This window comes from Camellia sinensis, chromosome 9, assembly GCF_055761805.1.
Source record: "Camellia sinensis isolate YWXY chromosome 9, ASM5576180v1, whole genome shotgun sequence".
NCBI classification, from domain to species: domain Eukaryota; kingdom Viridiplantae; phylum Streptophyta; class Magnoliopsida; order Ericales; family Theaceae; genus Camellia; species Camellia sinensis.
The window spans coordinates 867,836-886,740 of record NC_138969.1 but is presented as its reverse complement, the minus strand read 5'-3'; the positions used below and the strand labels follow the sequence as shown (position 1 = coordinate 886,740).

Here is an 18,905-nt window from a genome sequence, read left to right as displayed (position 1 = left end):
TATGGGGCTTGGATATAGTAGGACCACTCCTAATCGCGCCGGGCAACATGAAGTTCTTTCTTGCGGCAACGGACTACTTTAGAAAGTGGGTGGATGCACAAGCACTCGCATCCATAAAAAAAAAAAGATGTCAAGAAGTTTGTATAGCAGAACATTATAACCCGGTTTGGAATTCCGAAGGCTTTGATATTTGACAACGACACTCAGTTTGATCAAAAAATATTTTGAAGTTTTTGTGAAGAAAACAAGATAAAATTTTATAACTCTACGCCGGCGTACCCCCAAGCTAATGGTTAGGCTGAAGCTTCCAACAAGGTAGTCTTAGATGGTTTGAAAAAGAGGCTGGAAAAAGCAAAAGACAAATGGGCTGAGGAGCTTCTCCACGTCTTATGGGCTTACTGAACTACACCTCGGCGGTCGACTGGCGAAACACCTTTTTCCTTGGCTTATGGCATGAGGGTAGTGATCCCTTTGGAAGTTAGCCTCCCCACCATTAGAACCGAAAAATTTGATCTAGACTTAAATGGAGAGGCCATAGTCTTAGAATTAGACCTTGCAGAGGAGAGAAGAGAAAGGGCATTGGTACACATTGCCTCATATCAATAGGAGTTGTCTAGGAAATACAATAAAGCACTGCACCCAAGGCAATTCAAGATTGGAGATTGGGTGCTGCGCAAAGTAATGGAAAACACTTTGGTGCCTGGAGATGGCAAATTATGACCTAATTGGGAATGGCTATATAGAGTGATTAGTTTGGCAGGAAAATGTGCATATCACCTAGAAGATGCGGACGACCGAGCTATTCCAAGGCCATGGAACACGGCCAATCTCAAAATATTTTATTTTTAGCTCTTTCATAACACTTGTAATTTTTCTTTTTGATATTTTAATAAAACAAGTAGGCATTTTTTCTATAAAAATTTCTTTCCTCTATTTGCAAACATTGTTCGTATTCATTAGCCAATTGGGGGGCAAAGAAGGTTGGCAGGTTTGACCAATAATTTTTTGCATTCTTCAGCTGAGATAAGGATCTAGGCTAAAAAATGTTGGCAGGTTTGACCAGCAAAACTTTTTGCACTCTTCAGCTGAGATAAGGATATAGGCTGAAGAAGGTTGGTAGGTTTGGCCAACGATTTTTTATTCTTTAGCTGAGATAAGGATCTAGGCTAAAGAAGGTTGGTAGGTTTGACCAACACAAACTTTTTGCACTCTTCCACCGAGATAAAGATCTAGGCAGAAGGCAGTTGGCAAGTTTGACCAACAGTTTTTGCACTTTTCTGCCGAAATATGGATCTAGGCAGAAGACGGTTGCTAGGCTTGACCAACAGTTTTTGCACTCTTTAGCCGAGATAATGATCTAGACTAAAGAAAGTTGGCAAGTTTGACCAACATAAGTTTTTGCATTCATTACCCGAGATAAAGATCTAAGCTAAAGAAGGTTGACAGGTTTGACCAACATACGTTTTTGCATTCTTTAGTTGAGATAAGGATCTAGGCTAAAGAAGATTGACAAGTTTGACCAACACAAGTTTTTGCACTCTTTAGCCGAGATAAGGATCTTCGCTGAGTTAAGCATCTCGGCCAAGGCAGGTTGGTAGGATTTATGGACTCTTTAGCTGAATTGACTTATCTCGGTCGTAGATGACCGGTAAGTTTTAGCCTAGTTTTTTGGATTTTTGGCCGAGATAGGTATTTTGCCCAAAAAAGGTTCGTAGGATAGTATAAGACCGTGCCAATTAGTTCAGCTAAGCATGCAAACAATATCATGCAAAATAGTGCAGAACAAACACAATAACCGAGCAAACATACGAGATTTTTCATTGATTGGAAGATGATTACAAAAGGTAAGGCCTACAGCCTGGTTACATAGCAAAGAGAAACACCAATAAAAATGTAAAAAATGAGGAAAAAAAAGGCAAATCACGGTCAAGTGAGCAGAGCTTCCAGCTCGACGTCAGCACCATCACCAGCTCCATCTCCAGCCTGGTTGGTTTCAGCACCTCCTTCTAGAGTTAGGTCGGTGATGCCTTCTTCGATCACCAAACTTGGGTCATCTGGTTAGGCCTCTCCGACCGAACAAGAAGATCAGTCAGAGTGTCATTAGGCGCAGGGCTATCCTCATCCTCCTCCACTAAGAGTTTTTGTTGAACAACATTGGCGTAGTCCACCATGTAGCTTGGTATGAAGTGCGAAGGGGGATTCAAAAAAATGTCCAAGTTCGAAGCATGGCCGAGCTTCTCTACCGTGGCTTTCCAACCACTCTTGAAGAAAATGTCCTTCGTGGCCTGGCACTTTTTGACATACACTTCCTCGCCTTCTTTGAAGCCGCCCTTCTCAGAATCCTTCATTTGCTTCCGCAATGCCTTTATCTTGGCATTTTTCTTTTTCTCCAGCTTGGCTAGCCCTCGAATGTAACGGTCATTTCTTTTGGCCAAAGCTTTTTGTTTGTCTTCTTCAGCAACACTAAGCAGCTTGGCCGAGTGATTGCGGTCGGTGCTCAGATCGGCAAGCTTTGTTTGGAGCTCTTTAAGTTTAGCTTTTTTGGTCTTATTGTCTGCAATGGCTGCCTTGGTCGTCCTCCTTAATTCGAGCACACACTGATGGGTGATCTGGTTCTTTTGCATGGCCTGCAGAGCATACGTGATATGTTAGATAAATCGAGCGACAAGCTCATGGCAACACCAGAAGGTGTGGAATTTAGGATTACCAGAATTCGCGACTTATTGGCAGATCGTATCACTTTCAGCTCGGTCAGATGTACATGGTGCTCCATATCAGCTGGCAGGTAGACACTCTTGGCCAAATTAAATGCCAGAAGATGGCCCTTTTCTGTGCCAATAGAGTCTGCCGTAGACACAACGCGGCCCCTGAAAGACATAACTAGTGTCCACGCCGGAGTGGGAGACGATGTAGCTTAGCGTCCACCTGAAGATCGTTCGCGGAGCGTGGCCTCAGGCTGCTTGGTTTCTTCCTCATCCGTTAAACGCTATGTCTGAGTCACTGAAGTACGGGGCCTCTTGCTTAGTCGAGATGACGAAGCTCTGGCGAATGGGAAGGCGACCACGGACTCGCGTACTTGACCAGTTGGCGGCAGCTCGGTCTGCTCCTCGGCGTTGGAGGCAGAAGTCTGTTTGGTTATAAGGGCTTGTACAGCTTGCCTTTTTGCAATTGCTTGCTCTTCAGTTAGAGGAATGAGATTGATTTGGCGGAGATTTGGATCCAGCTCAGGTAATGATTCGAGAAGGAAGTCTGTGACCTTCGTCTTCCTCTTACCATTATACCGGTAGGTCCGCTCAAAATTTAAGAGCTCGGTCCAATCTCGGTGGTGGTATTGAAGCGCGGCGTGAAGGGCGTCTTGATTCGCATAGGCGTAAGTAGTTTTTAGGTGGTTCAAATCTGCAAAAGAGGAAACAAGGGTTAGCATGGCATGAATACGTGAAATAGCAAAAGAGACGGATCGAACTATCCTTACCAGCTACCTCCTTATTCCAGTTGATATTTCGGCCTGGTCTTGGGGCTTCGTTGTCCTCAAAATTTCTACTAACCCAGATAAAGTCATCATCATTTAAATCCTTGTCTGGCGTGCGTTTGTGTAACAAGCCCGCGGGGGACCTTGCTACAGCTCGGACTCGACTTTCGCAGTCACGGTTCTAAATCTGAACCAAAGAGTCCAAATCCGGCAAATCGTTTTAGGAAAACTGATTTTTGAAAGAAGTGCCAAACATGGACTGCTTTGCCAGATACAGAGTCGCCACCTAAATATTTTATTTTGGGAAATTTAGGAAACCCTGACTCGGTGCCAAAAGGCCACGTGTCCGTCATCACCAAAGTTGCCTCGGCTCGGGAACTTGGGTACGATTGGGGAAGGTCACTTCGTGAGCACCCCCGCTCGCCCGGTCATAGACCGGCCTCTACTAACCATGATATCAATTTTTGAAAACATTGTGAGTTCTTATTCCGGTTATTAGCCTAGGTTACTATGTGATGCTCACAGCATATAAGTATAGACCGGGTCGTCCGAATTGGAACAAAACATTTCATGTTTGTTTTTGAAAATGGTTTGCTACCCGCAGGTAGGCTTGAAACATTTTGATGATTCATTCCAATTCAGATAACCCAACCTTCACCCACAGGCATTCAGGCAGATATATCAGATAAGCACATAGCCTCATAGTAAGCATGCTATCATGGCATTCACTCACACACATGCAAGGATGCTAAAGCATAAAACTCACCGAGTACTCCAAGCCAAAATAGAAACTATATTAGAAATCATGCATGATCCTAAGTGTACAGAAATGCCTAATGCAACACATGCAAAATGCAACTATAGTAGGCTCGGCTATTCTAAGATGGCATATGAAATGCTACAACTAACATGTATTCAACTTGGAATTGAAAGTACAATGCAGTTAGTATGATGCGCCGAGCCCGATGCATGCAATACAGATGAATGATGCAAACATGCTGTCATACTGTATGCTAATTAAAATATGCCCTAATCTAACCATCAAAAGCGGATAAATAAAAGGGAGAAAGACGTGGGGTTGGAAGACATACATCACACTCACCCACACTTATTACAGTTGCGCCCTCACTCGGAGGGTCCAAATAAATAATACAGTCCAAATATTACAGTCCCCAAATAAAAGAATATTACAGTCCAAAATATTACAGAATTCTAATTAATTAATGAATTAACTAGAAAGCAAATAAACTGGCGTGCAAGCCAGGGACTGCCTTGCTTCTGGTGGATGATGCATGTCCGGATTGTCTTGCGCGGAAATCCACCGGAATGCCCCAATTAGCCTCTGTTTACACCTGTTATTCTTGAAAAGCGTGCCAAGTCCCGGAAAGTTGCTGATTCCTGGTTTTGCTGCAACAGAGAGCAGGAAAGGGGCATAGCAATGTATTTGCACAAATATATGCATGTCTCGATCCTCGTGCCACCAATCACGCATACCGAGGCATGATGGCCGAGGAGTCGAAATGCACAACTCAATATAGGATGAATGCACATGAAACTACAGCTAAAACCTAACTCCATCATGGATAATCCGGAGTGTCGGTGACTGGGGAATTGAGACACATTCCGTCACTCGGAGTACGAAATGTACCTCGTTTCCCGTGCCCGGGCTAACTCCTATTCCGGACACGATGCAATATGCATGATATGCATGAAATTCAACTAAGATACAATCCTAACGTACACAATGCTATGAAATGAGATGCCTCGAAATGCGTGCACGCAGGCACGCAAACTGAGAAAATACAGAATGCTATGAAAATGAAATGCCTCGGAGTGCGTGAACACGGGCACGCAAACTGAGGCGATGATATGTATCTCGAAGTACGTGCACGCGGGAACGCAAACCGAGGCAATGATATGTGTCTCGAAGTACGTGCACGCGGGCACGCAAACCGAGGCAATGATATGTGTCTCGAAGTATGTGCACGCGGGCACGCAAACCGAGGCGATGATATGTATCTCGAAGTACGTGCACGCGGGCACGCAAACCGAGGCGATGATATGTGTCTCGAAGTACGTGCACGCGGGCACGCAAACCGGGGCAATGATATGTGTCTCGAAGTACGTACACGCGGGCACGCAAACCGAGGCAATGATGTGTATCTCAAAGTACGTGCACGCGAGCACGCAAACCGAGGCAATGATATGTATCTCGAAGTACGTGCACGCGGGCACGCAAACCGAGGTAATGATATGTGTCTCGAAGTACGTGCATGCGGGCACGCAAACCGAGGCAATGATATGTGTCTCGAAGTACGTGCACGCGGGCACGCAAACCGAGGCAATGATATGTGTCTCGAAGTACGTACACGGGGCACGCAAATCGAGGCGATGATATGTATCTCGAAGTACGTGCACGCAGGCACGCAAACCGAGGCGATGATAGAATGATATGAAAATGTCATGAAAATGACAAATGGGCCTATACCAACATGAGAGAGCCTCAGCCACACTCACATCGGATGCCGATGGCAGAAAATGAAGTGCCTCGAAATGCGTGCACACGGGCACGCAAACCGAGGCGATGCCAGAATGATATGAAAAATGCAACATGGACTTATACTAACATGAGAGAGCCTCAGCCACACTCACATAAGATGCCGATGGCAGAAAATGAAGTGCCTCGAAATGCGTGCACACGGGCACGCAAACCGAGGCGATGCTAGAATGATTTGAAAAATGCAACATGGACTTATACTAACATGAGAGAGCCTCAGCCACACTCACATAAGATGCCGATGACAGAAAATGAAGTGCCTCGAAATGCGTGCACACGGGCACGCAAACCGAGCCGATGCCAGAATGATATGAAAAATGCAACATGGACTTATACTAACATGAGAGAGCCTCAGCCACACTCACATAAGATGCCGATGGCAGAAAATGAAGTGCCTCGAAATGCGTGCACACGGGCACGCAAACCGAGGCGATGCCAGAATGATATGAAAAATGGCAAAAGTGATATGCAAGCATACTAATGGAATTTCAGCACTAAAATATGGGGGAAAATAGGGGTGCAACTCGGACGGGCTCAACCCGAGCAACCCGAGCCCAGCCCGAGTTTTTTTAGGGCTTGGGCAACTATATCTTGTAATCTGGACGGGCTTGGGCAGATTTTTGATGCCCGAATTGCAATTCGGGCCGGGCTTGGGCAGAACCAATGGCCAACCCGAGCAACCCGAACCCGAATTCAATTTAATATATTATATAAATTATATAATATATAATATATAATATATATATATATATATATAATTTAATAAATTATGTAATATATATAAATTAAGTAAAAGAGTTAGTCTTAATTTTTATTTTTATTTTTATTTTTGGTTAGTCTTCTATTAAGTAAAAGAGTTAGTATTAATTTTTATTTTTTATTTTTTTTTGGTTAGTTTTCTACCATTAGATTAGCATTTTTTATGTCTACCCTTAGATCTACCTACAGGTTTCTGAACTCGGGCAATTCGGGCAATTCGGGCAACCCGAGTTCAAAATACAAAGCTTGGGCCGGGCTTGGGCAACAATGTTCGGGTTCATGGTCGGGCTTGGGCGGGCTTGGGCAGTGCCAAATACAATTCGGGTCGAGCTTGGGCAGACCCCCAACCCGACCGAACCCGCCCGAGTTGCACCCCTAGGGGAAAATAGTCCCGAAATGAAGCGAAATGACATGAAATGCAAGGAAATGTCCCGAAATGCGACATTAGGCACCCGAAATGGCCTATAGCTATGCCAAACATGTACAATATGGACATGCAATGCAAAGACAGAAGCTAGACAGTCCCAAAAGATGTACTTTCACAGTTATAAACATGGCCAAACAGCAAGTATAAGTAAGGGAAAAATAGCATGCAAGAATAGGGGCCAAAAGAGGGGTAATGAGGCAAGTGGTATAAGCAAAACTCAAACTGAAAAATTTCCTTCTACAACACTGAAGATGGACCAAAAATATGAACATTTACAGTATATGGCAGACCTCAAATCAGTATACAAACATGCTAAAAATGTGATGCAAAACAAGGCTCAAAAGGTGCTATAACATGAAGTGTATAAAATAATCACCAAACAGAAAACAAATGTGAATGAAACATGAAGTATAGGCCAAAATAAGGCCACTTTTAGTTCGGACCAAAAGCCAAAAACAGAAGCAAAGAGGGCTATCAATTTATGCAAAAATGGGGCCAAATAAGGGATTGAACTACAAGTGACACATGGAAACACCAAACAATGTTGAGCCCTTCTCCAATGTTGAAGAGGGGCTCAAAATAAGCCCAATATCAGTTTATAACATGCTCAAAAACAGATTGCTCATGGGCCAAAGATAGCATGCAAAATCATGACATACAAGATGATCAATGAAGCAAGTATATTATGGAGGGCTCAAACAAGGTTGAGCCCTTAATGAGAAGTGAAGATGAGCTCAAAATATGGCCCTTTTCAGTTAGGGCCGGAGCTTGAAACCAAAAAGAAATGGGGCTTAGAAATAGATCAAGGAAAAGGGTCAAAAGGTTAAAAGAGTAACTTACCCTTGAAGATTCAAGCTTTTGTTGCTTCTTGGGTGGATTTGCAGCTTCTTTTGCCTTCTAGAAACCTTCCTTGCTGCTGGAGGTGAGGTAGTGGTGGTAGAGCTTGGTGGTGTAGAAGGAATGAAGGTTAGGGACTTAGGGTTTTTTGAAGAATTGAGAGGGAAGAAGATGGAGTTGGCTATGGAGCTTTGAAGGAGAGTTTTTCTAACCCTTATGAAGAAGGCCACCAGCTAGTTATAAAGATAAAAAATGGGGTGTAAAGGTGGGGGAGAAGGAGGGCAAAACTCCCCCACAAAATATCCCCCGGATACAGAAAATATCTGGGGGATATTGCCCCACAGCTGGAAAGGGCACAGTGCAAGGAAGCAGGCCGGCCTCACACTTTTGCTGGAGGTGGCCGGCCGGCCACACCCCCTAGCCGGCCGGCTAGGGGTCAAAAGGGTCAATGTGATTTTCTGGCCGGCCAGCTACTGGGGAGGTACCTCTATGTGTGTACAACACAACCATGTAGTTGAAATTCCAAGAAAGTGGGCCCAAGGGGTTCAAAAATGGCTCGGAAAGAGGGGGTCAAAAGGGTCAAGTTGACTTACTGGCCGGCCATGAACTTTTAGGGGCCTCTTATGTGTGTACATCACAGATATGTGGTTCAAAGTTCAAGAAAAAAGGTCCAAGGGGTTCAACATTAGCCCGGAAGAAAGGGGTCAAAAGGGTCAGGTGACCTTAATGGCCGGCCATGAACTTTTAGGGGCCTCTCAGATGTGTAGATCACAGATATGTGGTTGAAAGTTGGCAACACTAGCTCCAAGGTATTCAACATTAGCCCGGAAGTGCGAAAAACGGGCGCCGGGAGGCTCCGGAAGAGAGATAACTGGTTGCTGCAACAATTGCTGGCCTCCCACCCTTCAGTGACCTTCCCTGTGATAAAACAGAGGTACCTGCCAAAAATGAACGAAAACCGTTGCAAAACGAACGTTCCGGGGCCAAAACACGCAGTTCGGGATCCCAAAAATGGGCTGTTAAGCACCGAAAATGGTATTCGACCTCGAAGTGGGTTTCTTAGCCCCCAGTGTCCCTCAAAAGGGATGAAATAAGATGTATGCCAAAAATCAGAACAATAGGAGATGGTTAAGCGGTCCCGAACCGAGGCACACGACCTGACGGCTCCGAAAACCGGGAACCGGACTCCGAAATGGGCAAAATGGCCTACGGCCACCAAATGCAGCCTACGGACATTGAGAGATGGTCCACGGGACCTCTCCCTTCCCTCAGGAAAAGAAAACAGAGAAAACCGAGTCTGGCTCGCAAATCGAGACAAGGCACAGAAAAGGGTTCGGAAGTCCGGAGGCAGGGCTCACGGCCGCGACTCTGAAACTTCTGAACGAGCATATTATGCAACATCACCAAGCGCTCAATTGGTGACGTCTGAGTCTTAAGGTCGGTCAAAAATGGGGTGTCTACAGTTTGATGATTTTCTCTTGGTCTTTTCTAATTCTCAGGTAGTAGACCCAATTGTCGTCATTTTGGCTGAGCGAATATTGGTGGAATAGCTCGGCCAATCTGAGGTTGAGGCCAAGACGGCGATTTAGCTCGGCTATGCCATTGATTATTCTATAAGTGTTGGTGGACAATTAAGTGGGGCATAATCGGGTTTGTCTAATGAACTCACAAATAAAGGGTTGCACGGGGAACTGAAGCCCACCCTCAACAATAGATAGAAGGGTGAAAGGAACAAAACTGGGCTTGCCCTATGGTGTGATGTCTAGCTTGGCTAACGTGAATTGAACATTGTCTAGGATGTTGTATTCCCTTCTGAACTCGGCTATGGCACTAGGCGAACTCACGAGGAACTGGTATTTGCCCATGGGTGTGTCCTTAGTTTGTTTATAAATATCTGCTTGGCTCCTTAGCCCGGTGTTGTGGTGAATGGTGTGCATGGGTAAAACCTAGTAAAAGTCTGCACAGTAAAGAACATAAAATGTGTTATGGCTAGCTACTGACCGGGCTAAGGCATCAATGTAAATTAGTTTGCTCGGCTAAAAACTGAGACAAGGCCTTAGCCTGATCTTGAGAAAAAGTGAGATTTTAGCACAATCTATGTATAGAGCTAGGCAGGAGCGCGGTCGTGTTTAGATGGTGCTTTCCTAGTTTGGTGAGACACATCTAAGTGAGCATAAACAAGTTTGTAGCTTAGTTTCAAAACGATTTTGGATCAAAACCAAAATTCTTGTGTGCTTTCAGTTCCAATTGGGGGGGAGTTCTTCCTAAGGTGTGGAGTTTTTGGAAGCTAATGCAATTTTAAGTTCGTTTTTACACACGTAACAAATACTAAAAGTACCATTGCAGTATCATTGATGGGTTCATAGTCCAAGAACATGAAGAGTCATATGGAGTGCGCGAAAGAATATGAAACTTACAAGTTTTTTAGTGGAGAATGTGGCACAGATCAGCAAATGGCGTTACAACAACAGTGTTAAGTTTGATTTGATGACGAAAACAATGGTACCGGGGCTTGAATACAGACAAGTGTAGGATTGGAGTTTTGATTGCAGAGATTGGAGAGGTTAGAGGATGAACAGTAAACGATGACGGTTAGAGGATGAACAGTAAACGATGACTGTTCGAAATTAAGGGGCTGTGTTTATAATGGAGGCAAAACGGCGGGCCTTTTCAATTTTTTGATAAGTGTGAGACAGCTGTTACAGTACGGATGGGCAATCGGCGCATGCCACGTGTCCTAGTAAGGACACGATGTCAGATACATGGGACGACGAGCTGTACGACCGGCACGATTTCTGGAAACCAAGCTGTTTTCTAGCGAACGCGTTTTAGCTCGGTTGGGCTGAACATTTAGGTTCAGTTGGTTTGAATATCTTAGCACGCCTCGAGAAGACTAAATCCCAATCATGCTACGCAGATGGAATTAAGGGACAATTGAGGGGGTAATTTGTGAACAAATTGGACCGAGCTAAGAAGAGTTTTCTTTAGAAGTTGGGCCGTGTAGTGTGCCGAGGTAAGAGCTGGTGTAGCTCAGTCTTGGGCTAAGAAGCTACTAGGCCGGTTGCCAGGGCCTGGACCTAATTATCTGAAAATAGTCATTTATTAGACCGAGATGTTGTCAGTGAAAAGGGCCGAGCTATATGTAGCTCGGCAGGGTGCCATTCGGTAGATTGGCTTCCAATCACACGAAGCGAATGGTACTAGACCGAGATAAGGCAGCTCGGTCGTGAATGTATATCCGAGCATGAGGGTGTGGCCATCTCACTTGATTGGTAGTGATGAGAGTATTGTCAGGATATGCATTATCCTTGGGAGTATAATTCCTAGGAGGACTTTGCTAAGGAGAGTTAGAGTCTTGCTAGGACTATGCCACGTGGAATTTATAAAAGCTCATGACAGGACTTATGCATAGGTATCACTATTCTTATTCTCAAATATACAGAGCTTATTGCCTATTGACTACTTGCTGACTTAGGCATCAGAGAGGTTTCTGGCACACATCCGCTGACTAGCTCACGTTTGTGTTTTCAGGTAGTAAAGCGACGACGTTTGGAGGAGTGCAAACTTGATCAACAGGATTATACGAGAAGATTATTCTGTACTCGTATAGTTGTTTATTGTGAACATTCACATTGTACTTTAGTGTGCATTTTGTTTTTTCAAAAGTTAATTGTATGTTTGTTGTTTACTGTGAATATCACATTGTATTTTGATTTTCGTTATGATTTTTTGTTAGGTTATTTTTAAAATTTTAAAATTATAAAAAGATTCAAAATTCAAAATTTGAGATTTTCTCCATGGAATGCGGGAGAGATTTTTTCTTAGAATAAGGGAAAGATTTTCTCTTTAGAATGAGGGAGAATTTTTTTTTCATAAAATGAGGGACTATTCTTATGTATTAGTTTTAAAATAGAAACACGTGCAAAAAATTAGAAATAATGATTTGGTCATATTATATCAAACACGACTTAATGAAATATTCAAAAAGAATATGAGTTAGATGGAATAAAACACTCAGAAAGATAATTTATCAAAAATGACCCATTTTGTATTTGGTAAATTCTTTGAAAGTTTTGTTTTTACAAATGGGTGAATTACACTAACGGTTCCTATAGTTTAGGTATTGTATCATTTTGGTCTATGACTTTTCAATTGTGACACATTTAACCCTGAATTTTAAATTTTATTCCAAATAAGGATAATTGAAGATAACATTGCTCAATTTCAAGGGCAAAGCCGTCCATTTGATAAATATAAATTAATTTGACAAAAATAAATGCCAATAAAATATTTTTGAATTTTTAAAATTTATTTCTACCCACTAAAGATAAACTTATGTAAAATTGATAATTTTTTTAGACATTTATTTATTTATTTTTTACCAAATTAATTTTTATTATGTGTTTGGATTATGATCTTATAATGGGTGGTTGTTTTTATTTTCATTAAATTTGTTTTTATTTTTTTAAAAATCAAATATGACGATAATTTTGATATCATTATTAAACCAATCTATTAAATTAAAATTTCAAAACTAAAAATATTTTATATATTAAATATGTCGATTGCACATTAAAAGCTTAACAACTACTTATTACATAATCATCATCCAAACACATAATAAAAATTGATTTGGTAAAATAAATAAATAAGTAAATAAATGTCTAAAATATTTATTAATTTTACATAATTTTATCTTTGGTGGGTAGAAATTATTTTTTAAAATTCAAAAGTATTTTTTTGACATTTATTTTTGTAAAATTAGTTTATATTTTATCAGATTGACAACTTTGCTTTTGAAATTGAGCAATGTTATTTACAATTGTCCTTATCTGGAACAAGATTCAAAATTCAAAGTCAAATGTGTCACGATGGAAAAGTTGGCGACCAAAGTGACACGAGCCCTAAATTATAGGGACTATTAGTGTAATTCACCATTCACAAATATTTATACATTTTAAGTGTATGCAAATTAGATGTATCTAAAAGATAAAAAAAATTACATAAAATATTAAAATATTTTACAAAAAACAAAAAATACAAAAAATAAAAAAAACTCAATTTTTAAAAAAATGGTGTAAACCAAACAATGTGATTTGTTTTAGAAAAATAAATGAAAAATATAATTTTAAGAATATCTATCCATTTTTTGTAATATAAATTTGATTCAAACATAAAATTACCGATATTCGATCATCTTATTTTTTGTATGAATATTTTATTCAACGAGTCTTAAAAATTGAACGGTTTAGATTATCAAAATTAATCTCAAAATAAATCTATTAAGCCCAAATATTCTCTCAAATTAAGATGACCAACTCGAAAAAATTCAAATCCTTATATAAAATATACTTTCTCAGTGCAGGGTTGGCAGTGGTGGAGTAATAGAGTAGATGGATGGGATGTGGAGGTGGTTGCCACCAGTACTGAAAGAAGAGTGGGTGAATAAGTAACTTTGCTGAATTAGAGAAAAATTAGAAAGGAACTTACTAGGATTTTAAAGTGCCTACTTTGATGAGTTAAGAGATTGTGGTACTTGCTGATACTTCTCCCAAAGATGATGAAGATGGCATTTGCACGACTCTTCTTATCATTTCATTAACCACAATAAACATACACAAGCAAACATCACATGTTAAGAATGCCATTTGCAACTTCTTTTCATGGCTTTCAATTCCTTGATTACTAGCCTAAATTCAGCTCTAACTTAAACTCTTCTCCTATAAGCAGTGACAACCCGGACATCTCAACTGTAACAAACCGGCCGTTGTCCTTAAAACTTGTGCTGAAGTTTCCAAACAGTTTCGCTCCTAAGTTAGTGATTAACTCATAACCCTTCAACATTTTAAAATTTTTTAGCCCGACAAATGTCATCTTTTCTATGATCCACTTCTGACTTGTTGCAAATTCTCTGTTCACAACCACCGTTCCAACAACTACCTTATTCCCGACGACTCTACCATACAAACTCACTAAAGTCCACCTTCCTCCCTCTTTACCCATCTCTACTTCCTCTCCATCATCCAAGAAAACTTCTCCGGTGCTGTTTTCACTAGTGCTGACAACCACCAATAGCTCGAATGGTGTCCTCCGAGCTGCTTCTGTTGTCATTGCTTCTCCTTGCATGGCCAATATATTCCCTTCTCGGACATGTACGTTTACATAATCAGACGGTGTATCAAGAGTGACATGCTTTCCCTGTTTTATGCTCACTGAATGTGAATAGTTGAAGAGGTCAAACCAGTTTCCTGCTGGGAAGTATGCATCGACTGATACAGTGCCTGGCTTCAATGCAGGTGACACCATTACACCTTTACCAATTAGGAACTGTGAATTGATTTCATAAGTTGCTATATCTTGAGGGAATGAGAAGAAAAGGGGACGTGCAATGGGGGTTCCTTTTGTATGTGCCTCGTACATCAACATGTAAAAGTAAGGGAGTAGCCGATAGCGGAGCCCAAGAACCTTCTTGGCTGTTGCAGCAACTGAATCCCAGAGATAAAGCTCTTGACGGTTAGTATCCTTGGCTGAGTGATCTCTAGCAAAGGGATAAAAGGCCCCTAGCTGCATGATATCAAAGCAAACAAATAAAGAGCACATTTTCAATCCACTATGGTAACAAAATTCCCACATATTGTTTGGAAATAATTGAAGGAAGAACCTTCTAAAATGGTGTCAGAAGCAAAAATAAACAAATAAACCTAACAAGTGCAGAGACATCACCAGAATTAAAATTAAAATATGTGAACAGTGTCAATTCCTAAAATCCAAATTATGCTGTGCACCTCATCCCCCCAACCCTGGGTCAAATGGTGAAATTTGAAAATGGAAACTTGTCCCAGAGAAAAGAAATCTTAATATAATCTTTATAAACAGACAAAATGACTCCTTTAATGTATTTTAGTAGAGTAAAATACTCGGTTCTCTGTGCACTATAAATAAATATAGTGGAATATTTTAAATCCTCAGGTGTCATTTGAAACCGGCATGAATTATACCTGAATCCAACGTTGGCAGAGCTCTTCAGTTGTATCTCCAGAAAAACCACATATATCTGCTCCAACCATTGGAATTCCAAACAGTCCGAAATTCAAGATGCTCGGGATTGAGTATGCCAAGTCTTCCCATGTGGCAGCATTGTCTCCAGTCCAATGTGCTGTGTACTTGCCAGAGCCCACGAAAGTTGACCTAGCTAGTATAAATGGCCTTTTTTGAGTCACTTTGACTAAGGCCTGATTAGTGGCAATGGATTCCAAGAACCCGTAAAGGTTGTGGGCATCGTATGCTGTGATGTTAGCGAAGTGTAGAGAAGTTGCCGGAACAGTTCTTTCATTTATGGGCCGTTGCCCTCCAGAATTGTTAATCTTATAGGGAGGGTTATCAAGTGTTGAAAATGGAATGGGAGAGGAAGAATTGAAATTGGATATCTCATTCATGTCAAGCCAGATGCCATCAAAAGGGAGAATATTTCGGAACCTATTGATCTCATCACCCCAAAAGATTGCACCGGTTGGATTTAGAAAATCAGGGTAGTAGACAGGCCCTGGCCAAACCACCCCCAGGTAAGGTACACCATCACGTTTTATGAAGATGTCAGCTTGCATCCCTCTTATGTAGGTTCCATATGTATAGTTGACACTGATTCCTGAGGTGAAGGCAACATACCTTTTTTAAGAGTGATTTGAGAAGTAAACCAACAATATAAACTTGACTGAACCGTTTGATCAAGAATAATAAATTACCAGGATCCAAGATGAGCACATATTTCTGACCATTGTAGTGAAGAGTATCAACAAATTTCTTCATCTGGTGAACGGGAAAGTAAACAGGATCAAGTGTGAAATCCTTATAACCATCCATATAATCAATATCTGTCCACATGACCTCTAGTGGAATTCCAGCTTTGGCATAGCCATTAACCACTCCCTCAACATCAGAAACATTTTGGTAGCCCCATCTGCACTGGTGAAATCCTGTACAAAAACAGTGCGAATGGGGAAGGATTTAAGGCGCTACACTACACAACTATTAAGCTGGAAGCTAATCTGATTAAGAGGGAAGAAGAAAAGGTTGGGGGCAAGGCGTTGGAAAATAAACAAAAAATATATATAAAGAAAAAAAATGAAGAATGTGGGATGTAGTGCAAGGTGAATATAAAGAAGGAACAATGTGGACATAAAGTGAGTATCTCATTGACATCTTACGCAAATTCAAGTAAAAACGACCAACACACAATCAACCATTCAAATTTTTTAGCTGTCTTCTTTAAGCTTTTGATCAAGGATCATACATCATAATAATTTCCTTTCAATATATCCAAAGTGGTCTTTTGAACATTTTCCCTTATCTTGAATGTTCTAATTCATTTCCAAAGCATACATCACCAAATTCATATAAAAATGTTGCGTGTCTTTACCAAATATTTAAGTGCTGGACTTTCTTTCTTATTCATTTATTTCCATGTCTCATGTATTTCTGTACTTTTATTAATGGTCTCTGTTATCACGTGTTTCTCAAAAATGCATTCGTCATCTTTCAAATTCATATGCATATCAATTTCTAAGATATCCAAAACACAAATTGAAAGGGAAGATCAAGAGAGTAAGCACAGAACCGAAAATAATCAAGAAAGAAGAGCTATGGAAAGAGGCCAAAACCAAGGATTAAAGAATAGCACAGCAATAGGAGCAGGATACTAACACTAGCAACTCTGAGTCAACATATACTGATATGAGAGTATTAATGTGCTAAAATCATAATCTGGTTCGGTTGATGAAGTTACGTTTACAATTGAAATTTGTATCCACAAAACAAGACCAAGAAAGAAGAAAAATATATCTGCCCCCTTTTAATTTAATTTCTTGGATGGAGCTGCTATAATTATTTGGCAATAGCAACAATTATAATTACAGCAGCCCAAGGGAGTTGTTCACATCCTCATCCCAATTAATTGCTATGTGCTAAATCCTAAGAAAAGCAGAACAAGTAGATGCTAAGATATACTTGGAAATTGGAAGATGGGAGTTAAGGTAGTAGCAATTAGTACATATATGTATGTATGTATGTATAGCATATATACATACCAAAAGACCAGTATGGCATTGGGGCTGGGCGGCCAATGAGCTGTGTGTATTGCTCCACCACCATCGTGGGCGTGGGTCCGGCAAAGAAATAAAGATCAAGAATACCCCCAATGACTTTATAAGTAATCCTATCACCAGTGTACACAATGTCCATGCCATTGCTGTTGAGCAACAGCACACCGTGGGTGGTTCCTGCCTCATCATCATCATCATCGGGTGACCTGACGTCCATGTAGAAGGGGTGAGAGCCATATAGATTGAGGTCGAGATTGGCACTTCCGATGTCGGCGTTCCAGAGGGTGAGTGTCTGGTTGTGGGTGAGCTTGAAGGAATTCTTGGTGTGCTCTCCGAGGCCGTAGAGGGAGGAGCGGTGGGGAGGGAGAGAAGATGAGAGCTGCAGGTACTGATCCTTGAAGATGAGAAATGTGCCGGAATCGGAGGCATCCGGCGAGGTGTCGAAGAGGATGTCGCCGGAGGAGAGGCGGGAGACGGTGAATCCGAAGGGAGTGGTGTTGTGGAGAGTGAAAGTAAGGTCTGAGGTGGGGTCGGAGAGGAGGAAGTGCCTTTCTGTTGTTTCTATCGTCCGAGGAGGTTGGAGGGTCGCCCCCTGCTGTAACTGTTGTAGGAGTGGGAGGCTCTGGCGGCGGGGTAGGAATTGCTGTGGGACTTCCCATCTCTGGTGGTCCGCGTCTGTTATCCGGATTCTCAATCGATCGCTGCTCTCATAGCTGCAACAGAGAGCCCCAACCCAAAAGACAAAAGTAAAAGTCTAAAAATTATTTTTATTTTTATTTTGTGTGTGCGCGCGCGCGCGCGCGAGAGAGAGAGAGAGATAACAAAAACAAATCTGTAGGTTTAAATTTAAAATCAAAAAATTATATTAGGAGACCTGACCTTTCAGATAGAGTGATTAAAAAAAACCACAATTACAACGCTACTAACTCTCTGATGAGAGACTTGAACCAAATTAGGCAATCCTAATTTGAAACATGTAAAATTATAAAAAGAATTCATATTGTTATATACCTGGCGATGAGGTTGAGATTCTGAACATCGGGCCCGAAAACCGATGAATTATGGATGAGTTGAAGATGAGCAGTCAACGAGTTTCCTGATGAGGATTCGGTGCCAACTGATCGGATTGTGTAACCATACCCCTCCACTTCTACTTGTGATCTCTCTTGTTCTTCTTCATGGGATAGTACTGCAACAAACAAGGAAACAACAAAGACACTGAAGAAAATAATATGAGACACAACCTGATAATAATGTAAGAGAGATGGTATTGGTAATGATCTCTTCATTGTTTGGATGACTTTCTGAGGAGTCTTGCCTTCTGCTTTTTATAACTAACTTTATTTATTTTTATTTTTAATTTTTTATTTTTATATAGAATAATGCTTGGGACCTCCTTTTGGGGTTACCCCTCACCCCCTTTGCTATGTGGCAGGGGTGATTGGAGGAACAGAAAAAAAAGAAAAAGAAAAAGAAAAGGTAACCAATGAGAGAGAGAGGGAGTCAAAGAGGGTGGAGGAAAAAGGGGATGAATCATTACTCTTTTTTATAAAGACGTAATATATTTATGGTCTTCAAAATTTGCCTATCATTTGAAATTTGGCTCAAACATATTATTTTTTTCACATAATATTTTAGTAAAAAATTTAATTTTTTTTTAAAAAGACATGTTCCTAAACGAGGCCTATACTTTCTATCTATATCACCACGTGACCCAATGTGAATTTGTTTTTGGTTGCGTTTGGTAGAGTTTTTTAA

General features: G+C 41.1%; 2 protein-coding genes across 2 annotated transcripts; both read right to left on the bottom strand.

Moving 5' to 3' along the window:
* Positions 1 to 1,792: 1,792 nt before the first annotated feature.
* LOC145798443 (uncharacterized) lies at positions 1,793 to 3,840 on the bottom strand. The gene is made up of 3 exons (XM_082885972.1): positions 3,473 to 3,840; positions 2,708 to 3,396; positions 1,793 to 2,627 (listed from the first exon to the last, which is right to left on the bottom strand). Exons 2-3 carry the CDS (start codon positions 2,876 to 2,878, stop codon positions 2,037 to 2,039), a joined length of 762 nt encoding a protein of 253 aa, XP_082742098.1. The 5' UTR covers positions 2,879 to 3,396; positions 3,473 to 3,840; the 3' UTR covers positions 1,793 to 2,036.
* A 9,781-nt stretch (positions 3,841 to 13,621) lies between these two features.
* Positions 13,622 to 18,488, bottom strand: LOC114272157 (alpha-glucosidase). The gene is made up of 5 exons (XM_028213828.2): positions 18,159 to 18,488; positions 17,133 to 17,860; positions 15,792 to 16,022; positions 15,048 to 15,694; positions 13,622 to 14,613 (listed from the first exon to the last, which is right to left on the bottom strand). The coding sequence occupies exons 1-5, from the start codon at positions 18,434 to 18,436 to the stop codon at positions 13,735 to 13,737; spliced, it is 2,763 nt and encodes a 920-aa protein (XP_028069629.2). The 5' UTR covers positions 18,437 to 18,488; the 3' UTR covers positions 13,622 to 13,734.
* Positions 18,489 to 18,905: the final 417 nt, after the last annotated feature.